The following is a 27,742-nucleotide window of genomic DNA, read 5'->3' on the forward strand; positions in this document are numbered from 1 at the left end:
TGAAGGTAGCAATGTTTTAACATTTTATTGAACAGGTAGTGCTTTATGGGCTGTTTTTAGTGAATCCGTGAAAAAAAAAAGATTGTACCTCATATGTCTTTATTTATTCACCCTACAATCAAATTGCACGGTAGCATTTTCATTCAGTCCCTCAGGAAACTGATTTCATAATCAAGTTTTCTGCAATAAACTATTTTACACCAAAGTAAGTACATACACAAAATATAATGTGAAAGTGGATTGAGGATGTTAATTTATGCTCAATGCAGTGCCATATAAAGATAGTTCTAAAGGAGTCTGCTTATGTATTATAAGCGATGTATGTTAGTATATCCAGCACTAATACAGCTCTGTTGGTTTTGGTATAAATATCTTTATACGGCATTGCAGTGCACCGTGCAAACATATTCCACGAGAAAAAAAAATGTATTTGCTGACAGCAAAAATAGCTGTAACAAATGGGTCAGTAAAAAGCCCCCTGGCCATTAGAAGCTTCATTCTTCAAACATGACCTTTACCATCCATCATCTTTCAGAAATCTTATTACATTTCCCCACATCCAAGTCTTTAGAAAGAAACATGCCTAGCAAGTATCAGCGTATATTGAACATTACTCAAAATAGCATTGCCAAATTTGCCCTCAAATATTTCAAACCCGTTGATCCCAGACCAGTAATGACACACAAACAGAGAGTTGTCAGTTACTTAAGAAGTTTTGGCACAGTCAGGGTAGGAACTGTAATTTCTTTAAAAATTGGCACATAGTTTGGATTGGGTTGGCTTGGACCTTGATCCAAAGTCTCAATGATAGTCTGCTTCATATCTTTGCTGGCATCACCTCTCACTGTCAGCAAAGCTGCAATATGATCATCCCTGCCAGAGGAAAATGGTAAAACTGGCATTAGTAGGAAACTTCGCACAAGTAAGATTTTCATCAAAAATATCACTCAGTTGGCAATCCTTTCACTCAGTTGCAGCATCTACTTTAATTCTTAATCAGATCTCTAGTCACTCAGAACTGGCTTTTCCAGCTCAATATAAAGTACTATTTTGGCTGTTCTTAGGACTCTAAAACATATTTTATCCTCCTAAAACACAGAGTGGAAGTATTTTTATTATTCCTTTGCTGTACCACTGAGTGCTTAGGTACGTGTACCTTCTAAGTCCAGGTCACATACATTTTGTATTTCGCATTATTTTTCATAAGAAAATGGCTACATTCTAAAATGTGGAAAATATAAACACATTTACACATTGTTTTTAAATTTGCCCAAGAATACAAAGAAACTATGATGTTATCTATGTATATATCTATCTATCTATCTTTTAACTTTGAGGGCAAAGAGAATTACCTGATATCTGGGTATTTACTGACTAAAGTTGAAACTTCCAGATAGAGCAGTGAAGGATCAGTTAGCTTGATAACCTCTGCAATGGCTTCAATGATGTCACAGAGTCCTTCAGTGTCCTCTCCAGAGCCCTGCAGGATGAAAAGTAAAAAAAAAAAAATAAAAAAATCACAAAACAAAAGCATCCTCCCAATATCTATAAACAATCCTTTAATTAGTATTTGTGCATCAATGCTCTTGAATTCCCCAAGCAGCTGAATCTTCAGATATTAAGAAAACCAAATATTTGTGGGTTGTCACCATAAGCCTCTTCCCTCTTTCCTTGTTGTTCTTCATCCACAGACCTACCCTCAGAATATCAGTAAAGTCATGTCTTACAAACAGTATGTTGTATTTATCCACATGGTGATGTGTTCTAGTCTTTAACTTTTGCTAATTTGCCAGCACAAACATTATATCATTAATATAATAACTGGTGTGAAAGCCAGATATTTTCTGAAACATTACTTAAATATTGGCCCTACATTAGCTTCCTTCTAGTCATTTGGCCACCAAGGCAGCTTTCAACAACCAATGAACTGTAATATCTATTTCATCTCTGGACTATTTTGGTGCTCTTAGTTCCAGGTCATCTGGTCCTGCCGATGTGGTTCATTTCATTTAATGGTTGGACTTGATGATCTTAAAAGTCTTTTCCAACCAAAACGATTCTATGATTTATTCCATAACCTTTTCTGTCAATGCCTTAATCTGAAACAGATCTTACACAGAATCCCACATAATGAAGGACTCTGATACAGGAGTTGCCGCAACACCTTCCACAGTGAGCAGAGATGAACGCCACCTCCTCCCCGTCCCCCCCAGTTTTTCAGGCTTTAGAGAAAGTATCTGCATTCATTTTGCATTTTGTCATCTGTTGGCCCTAGGAGCTTTCTGGCAGATTCCTGCTCTTTATGCAGTTGAAAAAAGATTTAGTATTAATTTTAGGCCCATCTTATACATTGTTTGTCAAATATCTTTTTTTTGACCTGTCTCTTCTATTTCTACTGCACTTTAAATGGGGTCAACATACTCCTCTTATTGATTCTAAATGAATACACTGCATTTACTTAGGCAATAAGTAACTGCATCTGTTCGATACAGTATCGCCCTTTCTTCCAGCCAGGAAAAGCAAAGCCAATTTTTATGTTTTGGTAACAAACAACTGTTTGTTTGGGGTTTTTTTTCCACTTATTACTACAAATTCAGGGTACTTCTCTCTGTGAGGCCACTCAAATATTGAGCTGCAGAGAGCTGTATAAACACAACGCAGTAGAAAATGGTCCTCAGGAATGTCAGCAGCAGGCCTGCATGCATTCAGAAACTCACTCTGTGCCTCAGCTGGCATCCTTGATATTCACAAGTCACCCAACATGTGAGAGACATGGAGGCCTAACTCTACCCATTTTCCCCAAGCAGTAAACACGTGTGGTTTATTCTAAATTACCAGGTTAAGAGCATTACCCAAAGCAAACACTTACAGCTGCAAGCTTCTTAAACAGAAATCTGAACTGTTCTGCTTCTTTGATCATTCTTTCTGCACCCTCTTTTCTCTCTTCTGCATTTTTGAAGGATATCCGTTTTAACATGATTGCTCTGATGTATTCCACAACCACTCTCCGATGGGCCTCAATAGTCATTGTCTGAAAAGAAAAAAAAAAAAGGTGGTGGATTGTGGCAGTGATACCTGCAAATGCAGCCATTATGTTTAGTCTTTGAACAATTATTAGGCTTTGAAATGTGTATTTGCACTTGATCACCAGTACACAGTTTTGCTAATACTACACATTTTGAGTGGCTTTAGATTTTCATAATGCTAACAGAAATGAAAATCTGTCCTTCCCTAACAAAAAGGATGTGCCAATTATGAGAAACTACAAACCCAAGTATCTCTAATGACACGTCTGAATTATTTTTGAGGAGCACAGGCATATCCAAAGATAGAAGAACAAACATGAAATAATTTGGATGACCCTTAGAACAGACCTGTGCTTGGCTTTGCAGCCTTGCTCTTTACATCTGGTCAAGGAGTGACCAGCCATCGCAGAGGCTTCTGCTGGAGAACTCCCGTACCTTGCATAAAGCATTGCAAATCTTGCCTACGTTATTTGCGCTCTGGGCCAAGTCTGGCAAGAAGCCTGGAGAGCCAGCAGCAATCGTTTTCTCGAATCCTCCTTGACTGCTTTGCTGTTCTGCACTTGTCTTTTTTATAGGAAATAGCTGCTGGTGACTAAGTGAAGCATCTGGTATTGGTACAAGAGTAATGCTGAGGTTTGGAAATAAAGAACAGAAGACAAAAAATCTAAAACCTTTGCATGCTTTTTCAACTCTAATATAAGAAGAGTCCTTAAATCCCACAAGTCCTCAGGTCTTCGTTGTTTTGTTGGGTTTTTTTTCCCCCTAAGCATGGTGGCAAAGTTAGTTACAATTAAGAAAAAGCCTGCATAACAGGTAATCACAAACTTTTTATCATATTTTATTAGCATAAATCAAGCTTTAGTTTCAATCAACACATGCTTCCAGTTTCAGACAAAATGCTGAAGAAAGGTTTCAGGAAAGGAAAAATCAAACAAGAAAATAGAGAAAATGACAGATTGCAAAGTCCTGGAAGTCACAGCCCTCATCCAGGAGGCAGAAAATGTGATTCGAAGTCCTGCTCTCAAGACTGTGCAGAAATACCAGAGTTTAGTGGTTGTTCAGGGATGACTTCTCTGCATTTGTGGAATTGATGCCAATTAAACAGAGGAAAATCAATTCCACAGAATAGACTGTGGGAGACTTGACATGTATGCCCCATTCCACTGAGAAGTAAGTGAAGAAGAACACCTCTACTACCACTGAGAAAGAGAACACTCAAGAAGAGCCAGCAGTGCAATGAGAGGGCACGCGAGGAAAACAGCAAAGCAGAATGACTGTAAGATCTGGATCCGCCCTGTTCCAAAATAGTGTTCTACCCGTTGAGCTATAGTCTTTACTCAGGGGCTCTGTTCATGCAGCTTTTAAAAACTGGATTTTCAAAACAGGGTTAACCAAGAATATTTTGAAACCAGAAAAAAAAGCCCACCCCAAACAAGGGAAACAAAAATTGTGTCCCATCCAGTGCTAGAACATACAGTGTCTTGTGTGGGAGATTTTTTTTCATGCTAGGAGACAGTGGAATAGTAGGTATGATGAATGCAAAAAAAAAAAAAAGTGTTTGTGATCTTCTTCCCCATAAGGCAGCAATAAATGCTACATGATGAAACATGTGGCTGCAGAGATTGGTATTAACACTGAAAGAAACTCGTGCCAAGCACTACTCCAGATCTGGTTTGTTACTGTGAGGTAAAGAAAGCTGTCCCATGAATACAGACTAATTCTGGGACCAACATAACTTATTTTGTGTACTTTTTCTGGACTGAAAATGTATAATTCACATACATAAGGCCTCCAGGATCTGCAAATACTGAAGGTTAAAAGGTCATCAGAGAAACTTTGATCAGTCCCTTCTATCTCTTTAAGAGTTAAAGTAAGACAGAATAAGTGTATGATTTTGAGACTCTGTCTTTTAAGCACTTCTACTTAGTAAGAGGTTGTTCAAAGACCTCACCTAAATCCTGATCTTGCTACCTTCAAATATTTCCTAAATCTTAGGGAATCATAGAATAGTTTGGGTTGGAAGGGACCTTAAAGACCATCTAGTTCCAACCCCCCTGCCGTGGGCAGGGAGACCTCCACTAGACCAGGTTGCCCAAAGCCCCATCCAACCTGGCCTTGAACACTTCCAGGGAGGGGGCAGCCACAGCTTCTCTGGGCAACCTGTTCCAGTGCCTCACCACTCTCACAGTACGGATTTCTTCCTTATATCTAACCTAAACCTACCCTCCTACAGCTTAAGGCCATTACTCCTTGTCCTGTTGCTACACTCCCTCGTAAATCATTTAAGACATGCTATCTTAACTACACAAAACTGACTTTATTATTCTTTAATCTTTAGTATTATTGTACTTGTTTTTATCCTTTATTGAATTAGAGAAATCCAGACATCCTTTGACAGACTGCAGAGGGGAAAAAAAAAATAATAAAAATTACCTAACCTAGCACATTGTGCTGCTGTAACAGCACTTTAAACATGAGTTATGAATTTGTTAAACCTTATGGTACCAATTTAACTATGCCTCATTGCACATATTAAAAATAGGAATTACAGAGTGTGCATTTATAAAAAAGGTAATTACAGGCCAGCAAAACTAGTTTCAGAAGAGCTAATTTTATCTGACTACAAACTTCTGAGGAGAGGTAGAAAAGTAAAAGCTGGTAAGAATATAATCTAGTAACATGCCAATACATTTTCTGGACTAAATCCCGCAATTCTGATCTGTCTTTGACAATCTTATATGGCCGTGAACAAAGAGGATGAGAGAGAAATATTAGATTCAGACTTTGCAATGTAATTATGAACATTTTTTCATTTCCAGTGATGAATCAATTCCAATTTCTGTATTCCAATTCTGAATTCCATTCAGTGTTCAGAAATGCCAAACCAACATGATATTCAGAGTAGATTAGCAAAGCATCATAGAATATTTTGCACCTACCTTTTTGTAAGGCTTTTTTATTTTTGCAAAGTCATTGAAATAGTCCTCTACAGTGACACAGATGGTCCCCACTGCATTAGACCCCATCAACCACTTCTTTGTCATCAGCTCATTGAGATGTGGCTGAGAAGGTAACAAACAATTGATCAGAACAATTTTTTGACACTTTCATTGCATCAGTGCAGTTACAAAAAAAAGGAGACAATTTTAAGCGTCATACATTTCTAAACTACACTCCTTCAAAAGGAATAAGCAGTTAGTGTAGAAAAATGATGTAATCAGTTGCCAGAATGACAGTTGCCACAGGGTGCTACCCTGACATACACACTGGGCGTACATGTAAACCTACTGCACTAACCTGAGCATTTGTTTCATATGAGTTCTCTAAAATCCTTTATTATGTTCTCAATTTAAATGTCTATACTAAATAAAAAATTTAAGGTCCAAGGACAAAATTGGCACAGGAGTTGATGATTCCAATTTTAAATATGAGGCACTTTTAAACTGTTGTGATAATGCAACTTCATGCTTGATTTCTTGAACTGCTACTGGCTATTCAGTTGCTCCTCTTTGACGGCCCCACAAACTTCCTGCACCTATATGCTTTACTCCTTCCCCAGAACTCCACAATACATAATTCCGGTATTCTCTACCTCTACACACACATCTTGCTTTGTTCTTCCCAGAGGAAAAATTCTTCACGTATTAGAGCATGGTATTTTATAAATGATAATAGTGACATGAAGCTTGAGGTTAATGAATTTCAAAAGAATGGTCATTGGAGTAGATGGAGTGTCTTCTCATCATCAACGAGCATAGTTAATGAGAAATAAAAGTTTTGCCTAAGAGCTCCAAGTTTAAAACAAACAATTCTCCCACATCTTTCTTACTGTGAATCATTCAAGGTGTTTAAATTAGTTCAAAATATTATTACAAATCTAACAAGTCCCAGAGCACCTTTCTTCAGCTCCTCCATTTCTCCAGTTTCCCTGCCTCCCTTCCCCATACTATTCATTCTTTTTAGCTATAAAAAGAATTTTTATTTTCCCCGAGGGATTCTATACAAGAAGCTACAATTCTTAAACACGGGAATTTCAGTCAGAATGGGCCCACCTTTAGAGTCAACTACCTTAATTACAGGTGTAATGCACCTGTAAAAAGATAATATCAGCAGAAGTTTCCGAAATAATTCTTAAAACACAACTACATAAGACTAAGTACAACCTGCTAGAAAATACTCACGATGCACAAAGCACCTGCCTTAAGTCATCCTGTGAGATTTAATTAAGCAAACTTTCAGTCTCCTACATGCAAACTATACCAGTGAAGAACAATACTGGCGTTTACTGGCATTTTGCTAGCACACCACATATAAAATATGTTTAGCAATCAAAAGGCTTCATAACTACTTCATTCCTGAATTACTTTTCCTTATAAAATAATACTTCTGGGGTTTTTTGAGGAAAGAAAGTTGTAACCTCTAAATCCATGAAGACTTCATCTAGCAGGCTAGAGCATCCTTCTTTGGCAATGATGTCTAAAGTCGCATCCATGCTCGTATGACTGCTTGACAACGTGTCTTCCATTTCAATTTTCAAGTATTTTCTTTTCAGACTGATTATAGATTCTCTGCGACAAAGAACAATGCTTTTCATCACCCAGTGATGCCCATTTGCATTGCTAATAAATTTTTGGAGTGCATACACAGAAAGAGACATACTAGATATAGTCTTATTTTTGGAAGGGGAAAGCCTTAATTTACTCTCCAGCATGATTTCAGAGTGACCAACCCAGACTACTTGTCTGTTGGTAACAATGTACTGCTGATTTGTAAACTTGAGAATGGCAGCAGATTTAGATGAACATGGGGTTGGATTGCTGAACACTGAAACGAGCAATGAGGATTTCTTTCTCCTGTTTTGATATCCTTAATGGAGCAAGCTCTGCTCTTTACTTTTCTCCAGTTCAGTTCACCTTGATCACACTGCTTGAAGGTGAACTGTGAGAGATCAAATGTAAGAGAAGATGGCACTCCTCAGACAAACTAACTGACATGACTTTTTGAAATTCGGAAAGTTGAAGATAAATTTTTCTTTGGCAATGCATTTTTTTGAACAACAAGTAGATTTTTGCTGGTGAGGGGCAATGGCTTGGCTTGCCAAAGGCAAGAGCAATCACAGTATCTACCTCCTAAAACGGTAATATATTTAAACCTGTTGTCTTTCTTTAGCCAGCTAAACTATCTTAGCTGAAACCCTCTTTGTATACAAAAGAAAAGGTGGTCCTGGAAACATGCAGTATTACAAATGAAATATCAATACTTATTTTTCTCACAGAAAAATACTGCAAGAACATGCAGACTTACTTAAAGGTTTGACAGTTGTTGATGACTGCAATCATGTATTGAACATAGCACTGAGGATACTGACGATTTTTAAGATGTTCTTCTTTATACAACTGTGCTTCATCTTTGTACCTGTAACATATACAGGGAATGGCATTAAACAGACAGAAATCTGTAATAACTCAAGTACACCTGTAGGATCAAATGCTCCATAAGGGCCTGTTGGGTATTTAGAAGTATTTTATAAAGGGCTTGTTGCTCATGTGATGTTTAGTCTGTCTGGTCTGGGCAGAATGCAGCCAAGGAGGTGTTTTCTGTCTTCCTTATCAGAAAGTGATATAATTTTGAGACATAAAAGAAAGTAGAACTGACTCAAAAAATTAGAGGTGTTTGCAAAGAGGAACTGAAACTGCCAGAAGAACTTCTGCAGTGAAACTGGGGAAGGGATGAAGAAAGCAAGAAAAGGAAAGGGAAGAAGAGCTTGGTTGGCATGGATGTGACAGGAGAAAGACAAAGCAATAAAGAAACATCCACAGGAAAAATAAGCATTGGAATTGCAGGAACAAAGAGAGGCTGAGGCAGGATAAAGCATTTATATTTTAAAAGTTACATTACCTGGTTAGAAATGAATTCATTTGTTGAAGACATAGAAGGAGTACCTTTGTTTTCAAATCTTCATTTATCTGAGCAGCCACCTGAAGATTCTGCTCAAACATCTAAGTTAAAAATAGTTTAGTTATAAAGATAGGCCTTTATCAGTGGTAAACCAAAGACAGAACTCCTATCTTGTTTGAGGTTGTCACTAGCACCAGCTTTACATGTGCTTTTTGTTTGTTTTTTGGGGGGTTTTGTTTGTTTTTTTTTTTAAATGAGTCCAGACAATTGCTGCTGACTAAACCAAAAATCACTATTTCCATAAGTGTAATTCATAAATTATTGACAACCATTAATGCACGCTGCAGTTTTCTCCTGCTACTGTCGCATTCTTTCTTCAGCAAAAAAGTATTATTTCTAATTCAGTAGGAATTTGGCTTTATAGGGGATCAAAGTTCTTCAGTCAGCTCCTGCAGCTAGTAATGAACCACCTTACAACTCAATTTCCTTTGCTTTCCCCATATATGGAAGTAGTAAGTTCATATTAGTAAAGCAGAAGGAACCCCTGAACTTTAGAAACTCAACTTGGCACATGATCTAGGTGACCTACAGGGAACTGCGTTTGAGAGGAGGGGGGGCTGGAAAGGAAAAGTACAAAGCCAGATGGAAACATGAGCTGCTTTTATACTGAAATGATTTTTAAAGTTTCACTGTTACATGAATCTCAACACTGCAGCCTTTGACAGCATGACACTAGAGCCAATCAGCCACCAGTTCCTTTGACATCACACACTTTCTGAAAAGGATTAGATGAAGTCAACCTTGGCACTAATACAAATGTGAAAGCATGTAGCAAAAATCCTGGTATAAGACAGGAAAAAAATAAAGTGGGGAACAAATGCAGGAAGAAGAGACCATCTATCTTTCATTGAAGGTACCTAACACACTATTTGTACAGAAAAATTTGAAAATGAGCATAAGCTGACATTTTTCTGGTTGATAAAGATCACTTTAAAAACTTTCCATTTCTACTACTGACAGGGTGGTGCAGGTTGAGGGTGGTTTGGTTTTGTTGTTTTTTGGGGTTTTTTTAAGATCTTAGAGTCTTATCTTTTCTGTTTTAAGGTTATTCAATAGTTTGGACAGGCATTACTGTTACCTGAAGTAGTGTTTAAACAGCAACATTTCTGATCTTCAGCAGAACTTTTCTTTCCAGTATTAAGGTGTTTGTATAATGAGTAATTTATAGGAACAAATATGTGCATAACTCCCTCAGCACCATATTAACAAACAGCATTCTAATAGTTTACAAACATCTCATCTGGTAGGCTTATGTTACAAATTTACATGAAGAGACTTAAGTACAATACAAATATCAACTAAATAGGCTAGGAAAAATATGTTTCTAATCTACACCTAAAAAGAACTATGTCTCCAAGTGTTAAAGCCAAAAAGGCAAATAAAAACGTCAAAAGAAACAAACTCTCCAACTAACAACTCTACAGAAAAAAAACCCCTATACTTCAATTGAAACAATTGCATTCCAAACAGGTTGGTTTCCACTCCCTCCCCATCTCCCCATTCTCCCAAATCCATGTACAGCTTCTGGAGATGTTCTAGAATAACCAAGTTCTCTTATACCTGAAAAACAATAGCTGGGAGTGTAGTCTGATAGTACCCATCTTGATCCGCTTCTGGTTCAGTTTCTTTTATCCAGTCTTTTTTATCTGTCTCCAGAGCTTTTCGTAGCCAGCCAATGATGTTAGACTGCATTAAATAAAGCAACCAAGAAAAAGCAAAGATATATTTTTTTAATTTAACACAACAAAAACCCCCATACTACAATATTTGGAATAGCAGCCATTGCCATTATGAAGAGTAACATAGTAATAAATAATTGACCATTCATCATCCCTACAGGATATAGGTAACATAAACTCATTAAAATTTGCATCAACAAAGACAAAGATTAGTACTGGTAAACTAGTGATGTAGTTTGTGTCAAACTTAAGCACGTTTTGGAAGAGGAGTGCTCCAAACACAAAGAGCAAGTCAGTTTGTTAGAGTCAACATGTTTACTAATTTTGGAAGCATTTATTAAACCTCACGCTTTAGGTTGCAAATGGAATTTTTCAACAACTGAAAAAATTAGGGTAATACTTAATGTAGGAAAATTAGCACATATCTGCTTGTAGTTCCTTTTACCTACATTTTAGGAAACTGATGCTTGTTACCATGGGGGACAAAACCCTGAGGATTAGATTAAATGAGCTGTGTTTCTTGGAACTTAAGTGCTGCAGAAAATAGTGATGGAGATAAAATAGTTGGATCTCCTCTCATCCAACAAGCACACTACACAGCAAACAGACATAAGAACAGCTGTTTTTAGAACTAGATTAAGCCAGTTTTCTGATCACTTGCATGACACAGATACCATGGATGTATTTGCAAGAGTAGGTAGTCAAGACCAGCATGTTTGTTAAATATGCAATTGGATTCTTTGATTTCTATCTAAAATAATTTTGTTTTCAAAGGGTTGAAGGTTTCTGCCTCTTTTCTATTTTGTTCATATTTAGTTAAAACCCCTAGTAAAATAAAGGTTTATTTTTCTTTCCCATGTATAACAGGTATATTAGCGTGCCCTACCATGCAAAATTAAACATAACCAGTAGGCACATACAGAAAGGGTGAAACAGTCTAAAGTAGGTTTGTTGTTTGTTTTTTTTTTTTTAAATGTATTAAGTGAGTATCTTTCGGTCAAAGCTCCTACCAGCAGATAGGACAAAGGAAGAAACTGAAAGCTCTACAATCTTCCTGCACAAGAAAGGTTGCTGACCAAACACAGACCTGTAGTTTTCTGTTTTTTGACTAGAGTGAGTGGCCTGTCAAGTGCTGTATCTGCTAAGTACACAAGCACCATCTCCAATGACGTGAAACAATGTACTATCTTTGTTCCTCATAAGCATGGAACTGCTCTGATGAGATATGATTTGCAAAGAAGAATTAATCTTTTAAGCCAACAACCCAGGGAACATCAACGTTTTTCACTTTAAGATCATAATTTACAAGAACTGTTTTTCAAGCTGAGGTGCTTGGAAAAAAATCTATTAAAAATCGTTTAAAATCTATTAGCATTTTATTTCTCATGAAAATGAGACATTTTTATTGACTTAAACATCAATATTTGTTGTTAGTTGCAATTAGTTGCAGTTAGGAAATACTTTCATTTACCGAAACAGAACTAGTTATATTTTGTTTATAAACAGTTTTAAACAAAACATCAAAAGAAATAACATGGAAGTGCAGGTGAGGATAGGTAGAAAATTGGACCAGGCTGAATCCTGTGAAATAAACAGGCAGTTTCATTATTTTCTGCCTTAAAAAGAAGATACAGCCAAAAATCAAAACTCGCAAAAGAAAATCACTCTTTGTTTAACAGAACAGCAGCTTTGCTTTATTTTATTTATAGAAAATAAATAGACACAGCAATGTTATAGAAATAATATTTTTCAGTACGTAGGGAAAAACATTTCTGAAAAACCAACATAGGTATATTTTTTCATCTTAAGAGGGGACAAAATGAATTCAAAGGCATTTCCTGAGTCAAGCCAAAAGTAGCTTGAGAAAACAAATCAATGTGGTTTTTGTCCTAAAGGTAAGTGCAGAAAAATAAACTGCTTAAAAGTCTTAGTAAAACTAATGTGAAGCAGAGTGTCTACTGGCAACTTCCTTGAGACATAACAAGATCGGTTCATATTACTGTGACGAATATCAAGCCCAAGTAGTTGCTGTTGCTGGACATGTTTTAGTCTCTAACACGTCCAAAGCAGCAAAAAGTTTCCCTCCTCTCCTAAACTCTGGAGGAGTAGGAATTCAATTGCACAATGTAAGAACAGCAAGTCCAAAGTTCCAACTATCCCAGTCTCTGAGGCAATCAACAGTGGATCTTTAAAGAAAAACACATTTAAAAACCTGACAATCACATACTGATTCCTTTGCCATGTAGTTGACCAATTTCCAGTGACTCTTAGGATAACCAAGAAGCAGTGTCTTTATATTTAAGATGCACTTGAAATGGCACGCACAAAAGGAAATTATGCTCATGCACTTGATAGGCATGAAGGGAAAAAGACAAAAGAATCGAACTGGCAAACATGAACATCCTGATTATCTTGAAAAGATCCAATCCGTATCAAATGTTGATGTAGTTACTATAGGGACCAAGCTGCATGCAGTGGCTTTTAAGTTCAGTAATACCTAACATACTGGCACTATGAATTTAGACATGTGACACTGGAATTCCCTCCTTTCGAGTAAAACATGATTAATACAGTCTGTAAAGCATAATTATTCCTTTATAAATAAACCTACACATAGTATATGAAAATTTATAAAAGTAATGGTATCAAGTTCCCATTTGTCACAATAGTTTCCTCTGACGGAGGAACTGCACTGAGGCACTAATGCAGCTATACATTAATCTGAGGGTGTCTTTGTATTATTATTACTTACAGTAAGCGTTGACATATATTTGCTGAGAAGCTGGTCTACCACATTTTGTGAAATCAGAGGATTCAGAGAATTTACATCCACTTCAGGAGACAGTTCTGAATTTCCCATCATCTCTGTACTGAGTTTAGAAAAAAAAAACCCACGACAGACAGACATTGCAGATTAGTAAAGAAAAATGAGATGAAAGAGTTAAAAACTATGAAAACTATGCAGCTTTTTTTTTTGTATGACCACTGTAAGGGCAATTTTCCAATATCTACATTTCAAAAAGTTCTTAATTATTAATTAATTCTTAATTAATTCTTAACTGCAACAATAAATGCATTTACAAGGAATGTAAATAAAACTATATAAAAGAAAGAATAGGATGTAAAAGCTATAGCCCAGCATATATTTAAAAAAAAAAGCTACAGACATTTTAAATATTCAACCCTTTCATGTGTTTCTAACTTATGTACAAGAATTAGCGATCGCTTAAGACTACATAAAAGCCAACTGGTTAAACCTGTGGGCTCTTAATAGGGGCTACTTTTATGTCTTAAATTTCAGAGGTGATGACGGACAACTTGCACATTCTGAATTTCAGAATGGAAAAGATCTGTGAAAAGTATGAAATACTCTGCTCAGAGTTTCTCAAAAGAGCTTCTGGTGTGCTACTTGTATCACATCCACATCAAAGCTAGAATATATTAAAAGAAAATCTACCAATGCTTCCTGCTATTGGTAGAGAATACATCTAATGTAAGAGGAGGAGACATCTTGCATGCCAAATCGAAAGTGCACTTCACAGGTCCTGTATTATAACAGCACCATTAGCTATACTTGCTTGCAAAGGAAAATTCTTGATTTCATAGGATTAGAAAGAAAATAGAGCAACTCCAAAAATATTTTCATAAAGATTATATAAAATTAATACTTTACAGAGATATTTTGCATCTATAATTTATAAGGTTATATAATGAGTTGCTTGTGTAACTAAAGCAAAAAACCAAAGTGCAACATAGCAGTAACTCTTAATATTTCATGCTCAAACAAATCAATAACTCAAACCCACACTATTCAGAGTGCTTTATTAACAGTTGATGCAAATATATTCAATCATGATAACATAAACTGTTTAACATTCCATTTCTAGTGTGCTCTTCAGGAGGAAGCTACAAATTGTATATTTGCAGTGGCCACTATAAAAAACAAATCGCGAATAATAAAAAAAAATTCCTAAAGTGTTTTGTTTGTATATTACTGCAAGTTAAAGTTGTTCTCTGGGCACATGCAATCAGTCAGCACAGCAGTGCTTCCATATCATGAAAAAAATCTCAAAACACTAAAAAACCCCAACAAACCATACGACAGCTAACTACTTAAAAACCAAAATTCTTGTCTTTGAAATCATAAAAGCTATTATAACTAAACACTTCACATTCATAGTGTCTTCCTGAGCCTGTAGGAAAAGAGATTGAAGACATTTTAAGTGGTCCAAGCTATTCAGAAAACTGAATTCCATTCTGTTGCTGTTTACATAAAGAATACACGTAATAGCAGGACTGCTATTCAGGGGTTATTCAGGGGAAACGTGAGAAGCTGTTTATGGCACTATGCCAAACATTAGAAAATATTTCTAGCCTGGTTATACCACCATTATCTCTACTTCAGAAGGCCACAGAGACATTAAACCTTTCTCAATGCTTGTCAACCAAGCCAAAAACAAAAACCACAGGCTCCTACCTCTAGCCCCCAAAGACAAAATTTCTTCCTATAGACAAGATCTCTTTCCTGACTGCCACAACTCAAGCATCTGGGGGAAAGGAAGTGGTAAGACAACTCTCCTAGGAGTGTCAGGAGGCTTCTAACCATAGAGAAGAGTTATTTCCCTTCAACAAAAAGTTTCTAATCAAGTTGAAATTTGAACCAGAATTGTATTATCTGGAAACTAACATTTTAGATGACTTCTATTCTGCCTCCTGTGCCAGGCTTGCCACCAATCCTGCTTTATCTGGTAAAAAACAGGTACTTGTTCTAGAGACAGCATCCAACTAGATATAAAGCACCATTCCTTTGAGTGAAGATTGTGGGCACTATCTGTAGCAATGTTGGTGAACTCTCTTAGCAATTTTGTCAACACTTGATCAGTATCTGATAAAATGATGTTATGAATATGTGCATCAGGATCTTACAAGACTTGTATTTTCCCTAAAACACAGGTTAGAGTCCTGGTCTCAACCCAGTACAGGTTTAGTAATAGCAGTATGTTTCCAAAGGTCTCATTGACTTAAATATGAAAGCGAAATACATCTAGCACAGTAAAACTGCATCCAACTCTAATATTAAAGGCTATTATTCTACATGGAGCACCACTTTATTTCTCATCCATGAGCTGAATACAGTTCTAAAACCAGCTTCCAATACATGCTCTGGTAAAGTAGAACATGATTATTTTAAAATTCCTATCTTGCAAATAATGGAAACACAAGTTATGCATAGCTTTCTCATCAATTCATCAAAATTTTCAATCAATTTCATCAAACACACCTCATGCTTCTCTTAATTGGTCAGTATTTTCTCAACTGGTTTTGAAGTGCAGCTGTAATATGCAAATACAAGTACAAATTTATATGTTCTCTCTAATATTCAATTACATTTAATAAAAGTAGAGAAAGATTAAAAAGGAAAAAAAGAACCCTATCTTCCAGCAGACAAACATTCCACAGAAGTGAGCAAGAAATGGAACCGTTTAGAACCTATTTTTTATGCAGGGAAAAGAGGGTGAAATACCACGGACACGCAGTTCTCATGATGTCTTACAGGCCATCCTCCTTCACAGTTTATTATAAACATATCCCTACAGAGAATTGGTTATTGTATTGTTAAGAGATGTCCAGTGATTGAGATTTGGTAAGCTCTGCAAGTATCCCACTTGAACACTTTTCCCACTCAGAAGCCTGAGCTGATTTCTTCTTCCACTGTCCACTACAAATGTACACAACAGCTAATTATTGTCCTCATTATAACAGTTTATTGTAATCTGTAAGAATACAATTATTCTACTGCTCTCTCAAGTTAGGGGGGGGTTGGGTTTGTTTTGTTTTTTTTTTTTTTTTTTTTTTTTTTTAGGAGAAGAGCGAAACTCAAAGCCTTAATTTATTTTTCCTGACATATTTCCTCTAATTTCAATCACACTTGATACAGGGATATAAAGGGGAGAAGTACATTCTCAGATATCTTCTACCATATCTATTGTTCTCATTATTTCACTTCCTTTACAAGATTCTGCCATCAGGTGCTACAAGCCACATAACTTGCTGTGGCAGGAATGATCCCATTTTGATTTGTTTGCCTTGTAAATAGATGCAACGCTGGCTTTGCTCCCTCCCTTTGCCCTTCCTATGAAGGAACAGATAGATTGAGAGAGCTTTAGCTCTGAATTATCTAACTCGATGGCAATCTGCTTTACTTTCTGGGGGAAGGTCAGAAGGGCAATTTTAAGACCAAGAATTGCCTTACGGGAACATCAGCCCCAGGACATAAATGAAGAACCTGGGAGCAGGATTTTTGCCAAGGCCATGCCCCTATAGGTAGAGGGATTCACATATTTCTGATTTTCCTTCACTGTGGCATTAGTCCTCTGGCCTTCTATTAACAAAGAAGAAAAGGCCAATGAACTCAGCTCCTTTATCTTATCAGTGGCTGTACCCTTATTAGGTAGCTGCATCTCTCATATATCCTGCACTGGCACGTAAGAGTATGCATTAGTGGGTGCTCCTGATTGTTCCTTGCAGGGAAGAAAAGCAGAGGAACTTTGCAGTGGAGAGCAAAGCACACAGTTCTAAACACAAAATGAATCTTAAAGCTGGTTATAAAAATTCTACAAAACAGTATTATCTCCTACCTATTTGCTTTATGGTATTATACTCTAAATCTATCAAGCGTCCAATTTGTTGAATTAGTGAGATCAAACAATTGGAGATGACAAAGTGTACAGAGACTCTGACTCAATGCCAGCTACTGAGAACAGGATTAGTCATAAACCACAGAAAGGCTAGCATTACTTTTCCCCAAACAAATCAGTTGCCCTAGTAACTACACGCCAGCAAAAACTAAACAGTTGCCATTTGAGCTGTTTCTACCTGGAGGATGAAAAAAAAACAACAACAAACCAAACAAAACCCACAATGCTTAAGTTATCCCAACAAATCACACAACTCAAAAGAGTTTAAGAATATCACAGGAGACAATCTGTAAGCAGAAATTCTTCTGAACAAACAAATGACCACACAGTTCTGAGAGAAAACCTGAAGGAAATTACTACATTCTTTCCATTTAACAGTAATGAAGCAACACTGAAACAATCCCAACCCCTGTAAAAAAGAACAATAGAAAGTTAATAACCATACAAATCTTCTGGGGCTGTGGCCAACAAACATTTTGTTTCACACACATGACTCTCAGTCTCTTCTGCTCTTCCCAATACTTCACCAAACTGACACACAAATACAATCTGACTGTAGCTACAAGCAGGTCTTTAACTGCATTAACACTTTAAGCTTACAAAGCAACTCAAAAAAATCACACATTAGCAAATGCAAACAAGTTTTAAGGAACAATTTCCAGAAAGCAAAATGCATAACAAATACCAAACCAGCAAGTTCTTTACTATTATTTCTCTTGTATCTTCTTATATGTAAATAGACATGCAAATATTAGCACATAAACTGTGTTTTGCATGCTTACTCTCAGCTACTGCTAACAGAGGAGATATAAGGGGACCTTACCTTTTGTATGTATTTAAAACCCAAGTTAGAAGGCTAACAATCTCATTTGCTTCCAGATCCTCTGCAGCAAGCTCTTGCATGCGGGTAGACAAAGCCTGATGGTACATGTTAAGCAATTTGTTGAAAATGTCATAATGTGGAGGAAAACATTGATCCAGCAGGGTCTTAGCCACAAGCAGGTCATCAAGGACGTATTTACGTATGATTTCTAGATGGCGCACAAGCCACATTTTGTCAGATTCTCTAGTATCTGCTTGAGTGCCTTCAATTCGTATGCTCACAGTTCTTTCCAAAATGTTGAACATTTTTTCTTTCCACTTCTTTGGTCTGCCAGGAGGTATGAACCCAGTCTGTTTTTTCCGGTCTAACATGCGCCTGTCAATTTTCTCCTCCCTCTCAATTATCCTAACAACAGAAACAAGCAAGGTTGGATCTCGACGGACTGTAACAAGAGATCTTTGAACCACCATCCAAAGTTGCTTTGCCAGCTCCTCAGAAAGTTTCTGCATATCCCCAAAGTATGCATGGATGAGGTTCATGTCATGTGTGTTTTTGCTGTCCATGCGATACTGCTCATACATCAGGTTATCACGAGAACACTCTAAATCCATCAGTTTGCGATGAGCTTGCAGAAGTTCCCCTCGCTCAATCAGATCTTGGGTCTCCCTGACTATCTCTGGAACTGAAAGAAAGGCAAAGACGATGACAAAACAAAGAGTAAAACAATGCAATCCAAATACAAAGAACAAATAGAAGACAATAAAAGCACTAGGAAACAAGCTGGAGAACAGCTGTAGCAATTCTTTTGAAATAATTTAAAGGAAATTATTTTGAAGTATTGAAAAATTGTTAGCAAGTGCTATATGTCTTTATACATTATTAACTATAACACTCCATTTTGATCAGTGGCTAAACAAAGATCATAGTGCCAACAGAATATCATTTCCTTTCTCTCCCTCTCCCCTCCTTAAAAAAAAAAATCCATGAAAGTCTACTATGAAACAAATTGCACTACTAGCTTTCTTGTATCTAATACAAAACACTTTTAACTTGCCTAAGTCACTTACCTGTTGAACCTGAGGCTGCATATACCCAACAAATACTGAATTTTACTTCCTTGAAGGAATGGTTTTTGCCTGCCTAAGGCACAAAGGAAGAATAGGGATAGTTACCTATGCTGCTAAGCTATTTAGAAGATATTTTTCTTTATTATGTTTCAGTATTTGAGGAATACTATAGAAGAGGATTAGGATCCTGTGGGGAAAAGAACTGAAAATTCTCAGCAGAAAAATTGTCACTGCAAGAAATGCAGCTAGTGACAAAACTGGCAGCCCAAAAAAAGGCTTGAAAAGATAATTATACACAATCATTAATCATGATGAAAACTACTTGGGTTTATAGAACATTTGTTTTGCTTGGAGTGAAGTTATCATCAACTACGCTGTTTAACAATCCCGGGAGGAGATGCTTCACACTAAAAGCCTCTCAGAATGCCAGAAAAGAAAAGGCTTATTGTCTCAATTGCATTCATCAGTATAAGAGAAAACAACACCCCCAAAATAACTCAGCATTGCAACATACAGAATTTTGTTGTCCTTTGTTTTTTATTGCTAGACATTGCATGTAAATACAATTATCTTTCTTTAAGTTGCACACCATTTTGGTACTGTAGCAGTTAGATACACTCTTACAGAGGTTAAACAAATCAACCTGGTATGACTGGGAAACAATTTTTCTTTATATGCACATTTTGTGAATTACTACCAGGAGAAAAGAGGAGAGAAAAGACTATTTAAATAAAACCACAGGGGTATCATAGCTTTAGCCCCCATTATAGGGGTAAAATTCTTAAAATTACTTATAAGCAGAAAAGTTCTGGCAAGGAATTCACCCTGATTCAAGATGGAATGTGCACCAAAAAGGCTGCATAAAAGGACAGAGGTAATCCCATTTTCTTTATCTTTACAGTATTCATTATATCACATTAATCTTACTTAATTTTGCAAACCTTCACAGTTGTGCAAGGAAGAAATGTGTCCCATGTATAATGCCTTCATGCATGAGTTGGTGTCTGTGATTGTGCTGCCTGCTTCTGAAGCAAGGACTGCGCACAATTGAAACTGAACTTCAGGTAGTTTATACTTATAACATTAATGGAAATCCTTGAGGCTCCTAACTGTTGTGTGAGAAAGATTGCCAGGGAATCTTTGACTTGAGATCTTGCTGTTTCATATTTTGCCTTTGTTTGCAAAAAGGTTTTGCTTCCTAAAAACATTTGGGACTATTTTTACCCAACAGGCTTGCTGCAGGTGTCCAACTTATTGGCAACATTCCAGATCTTTCCGAATTTTCTTTCTGTACATGCCACTTGCATATTTCATTTTTTTTTACACTAAACTTGTTATTCCTGCTACTGATTGCTAGCAAGAAGCTTTTGTGACTTGTGTTTGATGATCAGATAGGCCAGACTAGAAGTTCTTGCAGCATAATTTAGACTCAGTATACATGAAATGGTTACCAGCTACTTCCCTGAACGTGATGTGTAGGTGACTCTTCCTTATTTCTTCATTCCCAGTGATGTTTAAAGTTCTCCACATTATTTGATAACCTTGCAGCTGTTAGTAGCATTTTAAAGTGCTTTCAGTATGTGATGGGTTATATAAAGAACATTAGATTACCTGAAAAGATGTTCTTGAGATTTTCTACAGCAGCTGCCAGTTGGCTATGTTGCACTACAGCATCCTTAACATCCTTGAGGTTTTCTATGGTGTTGATGCTCTGTCTCCAGTCCTTATTGACATCTATCAAAGACTGCTGAATGTCCTTTACGTCATTCAGTGCATTGTGCAGTTGACTTAAACCTGTTCGTACTCCATCTAACTGTGACTGGATTGCTGCCTTAAATACAAACAAAAAGACTAAGAACCCATACTAATAATTATAAATTCTATATTTTCAACACTTCTCAAGCATTAATTTTCATTTCATTATCCAACATTTTCAGAGGAAAAAACCTGAAAAGGTAACATTATAGCTTACTCTGTGTGTAGACACATTTTTTTCTGAAGTTCTAAAGTTGTATCCCGTTATAAAGGACCTAGATATAACTGATTCACCCACAAAGCTAACATAGGAGCTTAGGCAGATAGATCATCATTTTTATAAACCTATACTAAACTGGGATCATAGGATGGCAGAATGAGATTTCTTTGTATTTCCTTCTTTCCTTCATAAATTAATTTCAAAGGGGGATATCAGAAAAAAATGATCCGGATGTTTCAACAGAATACTTGGTATGTACAGATTCACAAAACATTTTACTAAAGCAATTACAATGTTTGACTGGCAACTGAAAGTGTTCTTAAAAAATTTAATTCTGAAATGTTCTAACCCCCCCCCCCCAACAACAAAAAACAACAACAAACAAAACCAAACCAAAACCAAACCCTTTGGCCTGTCCTGCCTGAAAGCAAAAAAAATTTCAAAAGGAATTCAGTCAAAACAAAAAACCAACAAAAACCCCAAACTGAATAAAATTTCAACACTATGAAACATCAACAAGATCAACAATCCAACTACTAGATTATTTTGGTGTAAAGAGAGGTTATTGAAATAGATGTCTCTTGTGACAGGTGACACTTGAAATGATGACTCTTCAAACAGGCTTAGTCCTGAATATGATTTCACAGTCCAGACACCTTACAGAAAATGCATTATAGTGCATATCTGAGTGAAAGAAATCAGATCACATCCACAGCATGGTTTTTATATATGTATTTTCAAAAAGACGTGACTAAGATGAAATCAGGTGTCTAGAAAATGAAACTGGAAATAATAGAGTTCAAAAGATAAGCCAAAAGTAAGACATCAGTGAAAACTCTGTTGCACGCCTCAAAGACTTGAAGTAACCAGTAAAGAAATGAGGCTCTAATGGTTTTGCTAAGCTCAAAATACATTTTTTTTTTTCCCCCCATACTTTTAAGGCCAAAAAGCTTATGCAGTCACGGAACTTTCTGTCTAATACTAGAAGCCAAAGAGGAAATCCTGGTAACTATGAACATTTATTGTGTTTTAAATGTACTGGGAAAGTCCCAGAAAAAATGCAGTGATTCTTAAACTACTGCTATTTATGTACTCTCACATTATGACATGCTGATTTTATTGACAAAAATGTATTTTCCTGTCAGACTCAGTACAATTAAGCAGTGGTAAGGCATTTTTATACAATATCTATATTCAGAACTGCCACATTAACTTATTTTTCCCTACAGATACAGAGATAATTAAGATACTCAAACATTCAATATGATACTCAAACACAATCTTCTGAAGCTGACCATAAAGTATTAAAAAAAAAAAAAAAAATCACATGATCATTAAATGTTCAATACTTTTGATACAGTGTTTCAATTTCCTCTGAGGCAGATCTTCTAAGTATTACGTATTCAATTTTTTTACTATTTATAACTTTGGCAGAAACTTGACTATGTTAAACAGAAACAATCACTAATCTTGGTCACTGACACAAACAGCCAAGGAAAATTCTGAAACCAGGCACCCACCCACGTTCAGTTTGTCTTCTAATAGTCAGTTGGGGCCGGGGAGAGGTGGGGGGGCGGGCAGGGAGCAAGGCCTGTCCTAGCCTTGTAGATTTTGCTTCTTAGAATGCATATTCATCTTAGATGAGACTCACCATCACTATATTACAAAAATAAAAACAGGCCCGAGCCATCCTAGGAACAGGGCTCAAAACTCAATTTTTATCTCTTTTCAAGTGACAGCCCTCAACATTAAGTCATGGAACCAGGGTCCTGGCTGCATGGTCTCCCTAGCGGCTTGGTTCAAATTCATGATTGCACAGGAGCTAAGAATCAAAAGGTAGAGGATTCAAGCATGTTTATACTCAGGAAAACCCATGACCTAGGAACTGTCCTAGGATATGTATACAGTATTTCTTCAGGGTGAGAGAAAATCAAACTCTTAAGTTCTCCCATTGACTGAATAAGTGCACAAGCAAAGACAGTTGTCAAAGCTGATAACTTTTCAGGCTCTGGAATAGAGTCCAAGCAGCTCTTCACCTACATTTTGGACTGCAGAGCCCAGAAGTGCCAGCCTACAGTACTAGCTCGTGCTTATCCACCCATCGTTTCAGAGTTCCGCTACATACCAACCCTTAAAAATACTGCTTCACTAGTATTTCTAACAGGTATTTCTGACCATCTATAGATGACTGAAGTTAAGTCATTTTCCTTAGGTTGCCAAGGAAAATTCCTAGCCATAAAGTGGATTTAGGCATTTACAAAACTTACAGAGTTTAGTCATCACTGTCTGTAGAAGCAGTGAGTAGGCAAATGACTATGCTCATGTATTATAAATAGATCACAGTAACTAAACAGTTGATCCATTCTTAATAGGCTCCACTATATTCTTCCTGCCTTAAACCTGAAAACCCCAGTCCAAGTCAACAGGAAAATTTCTGTTTCTATGCTACAGACAAAAATTAAAATCTAATTTGCTAACAGATTTTTTTCACCATGAAAGAGGACAAGTTCTCTTCTACTTCACACTGACTCCCACAAAGATGGAGCTATCAAACAGCTGTAACATAAAAACTAACTTATTCTGAAACATAAGAGTAGATACAGTGTATACAAGCTATTTTTATCTGGTCAACTCAAAAATATTTCCCAAAACACTGTTCTAAGGCTCTACTCCAATTACTTAATATAGTGGTCTAAGATGACTGTTGGGTAGTGAGCACCACTGAAGGAAAAAAAGCCACAGAACTCAGTAGCATATAGACACTAAACATAGGATGACCTTACCCATAAGTCTGTCTGTGTGCGTGCGTGTGCATGTGTGCACTTACATGTACACATGTGAAGGAGGGGGACAATTATGGAGTACACTTCCACAAGAGACAAGAACGTGATAGATTTTAGCTATGTTCCATAAAACCACATAAAAGTCAGAGACTAAACCGACTGATCTTTTTCAAATGCAATCATCAATTTTGTGTTACAAGTTCAGTATTCAAACATTAAGACAAAGGTTTGTTGGCTGACAGGCTATACAGCATGAGGGTAGCTGTCCACATATAAACTGCAAAACTTACAGGACATAAGACCACTTGAAATGCTTGAATAAAATTTCAGTAAGATTACAGCGTTAGTTTACCTTCAGGATGCAAAGTTTCTGTTTTGGACACAGAGCAAAAATGAAAGTCCATGGTTTAAAACTATCTGGATGAAAATGTAGAAGGAGAAAACAGAAGGAAAAAAACAGAAAGTACATTCATGCTGTGCCATGGACATTCAGGTTTATCAAACTTTGTACCTTGAGTCGAGCTTCTACCGAAGCCTTCTTACGAGCTTCCCTCCTGCGATACTGCTCCACTTTATCCAGCTGATCAGGACGCTGAAGCATTCCCGCTACTCTCTGAACAGCTGTTGCAACTGCTTCCCTATCTGTTTCCTCCATTGTTGATTAGGACCTCAAAATGCCTTCATAATTTAAAAGTACTGAAAAGAAATATGACATTTTTAGAAAATAAATTTTCATTTGATGGCTATGTGTCTTTTCAAAGTCAACAATTTGAGAACTAGCTTTGGCTATAAAAACTGCAACTTGACAGAACCCTAATTAGAAAGCATTACAAACAGAAGTAATTGAATTCTAAAAGAATCACATTTGAAGTCACTGAACCCTGTTTTATTAGTTTACCTGAAATGTTCTCTGGTTACTGTTTTTTCATTTATCTTGCTCTCTGTAAGTTTGTATCCAAAAAGAGAACAAACAACAACAAAAGAACAGTAAATCTTAATTAAAAAAAAAAAACCACAAAAAACCCCCAACAAACTCTATCTTACCCTAGAGAAGGTTTGCCTATTAAAAGGGGAATGAGATAAGCACAAAGAAATCTTGTGGCAAGTCCAAGCAAAAATCCTAACTCTTCCTGAACTAGAACCTGATAGAGCTGGAAGAACCATAGTACCCCTGCAACAGCTCAAATTTGGTACCAAAAGTGTTGAGAAACATAGCTGTGGAAGCTTCAAATCCAGAGACTTAACTAAAAACAACTTCCATTTACACTTCTGATGGATGATTTTTTTTATTCTCTACACTTTGTCTTCAGTTCTTCCCACAGCATCAGTCCATCAGAGGTGCAGGTCTGCAAGGAAAAATTAACCAAGTATTTCACCTAAGTCTCCAGTGGAATTTCTAGTGAAGTCGAGACATGCATGCAAACTAGTATTAGATTTAAAAATGCAGAAAAGATAAAATTTGCCAGCCATCAAACCAGACCTGTTCTCTCAAGCTTAATTTGCTAATAATAGAAGGCAGGGAAGATCCCAGTCAACAGAGATGCAAAACCATAATGTCCAAGGACTCTAAGGAACACATCTGGAGTTCCTCATTCCTTCCAAATGGAAAGGAACACATTGTCTTCACTCTTGGAACCACATAGAACCTTTTAGGTTCTGCTGCCACGACTACAGATTATACTCTCTCTCATCTCCATATTATTCCTTGAAAGTATCACTTTCAAAGCATCACTTAATTTCAATAGATTAATTAGTGATCTGATGAAGAACTGTACCAGGTGCACCAAACTGGAAGGGCAAAAGTGAGAAAACTCACGGGTCAAGAGAAAGACAGTCAATAGGCAAACCAGTGCCCCAGCCAGTCTCTGAACAACGGCCACCCTGGAAGCCACCTCCCCTGCTTTCTTCTTCCTCTATCCCATTTTTTATTGCTGAGCATGACATTATATGGTGGGGAATATCTCTCTGGCCAGTTTGGGTCAGTTGTCCTGGCTGTGCTCCCTTCCAATCTCTTGCCCGCCCCCAACCTACTCAAGGGGAGTGGAGGGCTGAGGAGGAAAAAGAGAAAGCCTTGACACTGTGCAAGCACCCTTTGTTAACAGTCAGAACACCGGTGTGTTATCAACACTTTTGGCCACAATCCAAAACACAGCATCACACCTGCTGCTATGAAGAAAGTTAACTCCACCCCACCCAGATCTTGTAAAGCATTATTAGAATTAGTCATTTTAGAATTTAACAAGGTTAAAAAAGATTACAGGCAAGGATTGCCTAGGAGCTAGTCTGCAAGACCCTAAGTCTGTATCTCAAGTTCTTTCATCCGATATCTCAAGATCCATACCTCTAGTATCTTCAAAAGTTACATGCATAAGTATGCACTTATTCCAGAATTATTTCTATTGTGTAAACTCACGGCGTACTTTACTTCCTCAGCTGTGCAACCATACCCATCACTTCCCTACTAATGGCCTATTTACTTCAAATGATGTTTGATTTCCTATGCTACATCTCAAGGTACAGAACCTATTCCTACTACTCACACTTCTGAATCCTCAGTTTTTGTTGAGCTCAATCCATTCCCAAGTTATCAGGATTATAGCTACAATTAAAAGTTAGTTATTTTTAAATATGAATTTATTACAGAAATGGTATCTGCAGTAGATAGCTTTGTGCTGAATTACTGCCTTTATTAACAATTCTGGATACATTTGACAGAGTTATGATACTTTAACTCACAGAGCCATTACCAAGGCACACTAAGCAGAACTCATAAACAAAATTAGTAATCAGTATGCTGTAATCTCCTAACCGATACACACTAAATTGCTGAGGTAGAGAGGTTGTTGCACAACTACTAACCATTCAAAAGGAAGAGCAAACTTTAAGAAACCATGCCAACTTTACACAGAGGCTGTTAGCCAAAACCACAAACGTCTTCAGAGCTACACACTGGAAGAAGCGAACAAAAGAAAGTCCCAAGCAGTCTTGGAAAGGCTTCAGCTGCAAGCACGACCTCCTCCCCCAGACTCAAGCTCCGGCCAGGAGCCGAGAAGCGAGCCGGCGGGGATGATACGCACGCAGCGGGAGGCCCCTGCCTCCCCAGAAACGAGCTTCTGAGCTACAGGCACGCAGGGACACCCAGGTGTGGGGCACAACCTCTCAAAACAAAGCTTGGAAGAGGCTGCGGCAGTCCCCGGCCGGCAGCCCCAGCTCCGCCCGGGCAGCCCGGCTCCTCTCGGCCGCGCTCCCTGACTGAGGCGGCTCAACTCGGATTTGCATCGATGCAGGTGCCCGTTCCTGCCGGGCAAAGGCCGGAGACCTGCCCCCGAGCACGCAGGCGAGGCTGCAGCCCCGCCACGCCGAGTTCCCTCGGCCTCGGCAGAGACCCGCGGACGGCGGCCGCGCCAGAGGAGCCCTCAGTACCCCGTTCGGCCCCACCATCCCGAGGGGCTCACCGGATCGGATCGGCCTGGCCTGGCCCGGCCCAGCCCAGCCCATCCCCCCCCTCCGCTTCCCGTTGTGCCAGACTCGGGTCGCCACCGACAGCACCAGCCTGACAGGAGCCGGCACGGCGGCGCTCACCGGCCGGGGCGCTGGCACAGGGCCAGCAGCAGGGACAGAAGGAGCCGCAGCTGCCACTTACCGGCTGCAGCCCGCCCCTCGGGAACGTACTGACAGTCCGCTACTGCGCACGCGCCGGGCGCACGACCCGGTGCGCAGGCGCAGAACGAAC

The 27,742-nt window shown here is 37.8% G+C and overlaps 1 protein-coding gene across 6 annotated transcripts; it reads right to left on the reverse strand.

The window, feature by feature from the left end:
- Positions 1 to 27,742, reverse strand: EXOC3 (exocyst complex component 3). Of its 6 annotated transcripts, none has more exons than XM_054816805.1 (14): positions 27,653 to 27,672; positions 24,908 to 25,355; positions 24,521 to 24,705; positions 20,863 to 21,082; positions 18,185 to 18,866; positions 13,416 to 13,533; positions 10,545 to 10,670; positions 8,925 to 9,025; positions 8,331 to 8,441; positions 7,444 to 7,594; positions 5,966 to 6,088; positions 2,870 to 3,031; positions 1,353 to 1,480; positions 1 to 873 (listed from the first exon to the last, which is right to left on the reverse strand). In XM_054816805.1, exons 3-14 carry the CDS (start codon positions 24,662 to 24,664, stop codon positions 702 to 704), a joined length of 2,238 nt encoding a protein of 745 aa, XP_054672780.1. In that variant the 5' UTR covers positions 24,665 to 24,705; positions 24,908 to 25,355; positions 27,653 to 27,672; the 3' UTR covers positions 1 to 701. The 6 variants fall into 6 exon arrangements, with proteins under 6 accessions (XP_054672780.1, XP_054672782.1, XP_054672779.1 ...); XM_054816807.1 differs by lacking the exon at positions 27,653 to 27,672 and having other exon boundaries at positions 24,908 to 24,950; positions 25,054 to 25,174; XM_054816804.1 differs by lacking the exon at positions 24,908 to 25,355 and having other exon boundaries at positions 27,653 to 27,742.

The sequence above is a fragment of the Grus americana genome, chromosome 2 (assembly GCF_028858705.1).
Source record: "Grus americana isolate bGruAme1 chromosome 2, bGruAme1.mat, whole genome shotgun sequence".
NCBI lineage: Eukaryota > Metazoa > Chordata > Aves > Gruiformes > Gruidae > Grus > Grus americana.

Coding starts and splice junctions, on each gene's coding strand:
- EXOC3 (XM_054816804.1), bottom strand. CDS start 24,664: ATGGAGGAAACAGATAGGGAAGCAGTTGCAACAGCTGTTCAGAGAGTA. Junction 18,867..20,862: donor TCTCAAGAACATCTTTTCAG/GTAATCTAATGT, acceptor CCTTTCTTTCAG/TTCCAGAGATAGTCAGGGAG. Junction 13,534..18,184: donor GTTTTAAATACATACAAAAG/GTAAGGTCCCCT, acceptor TTCTAAACTCAG/TACAGAGATGATGGGAAATT.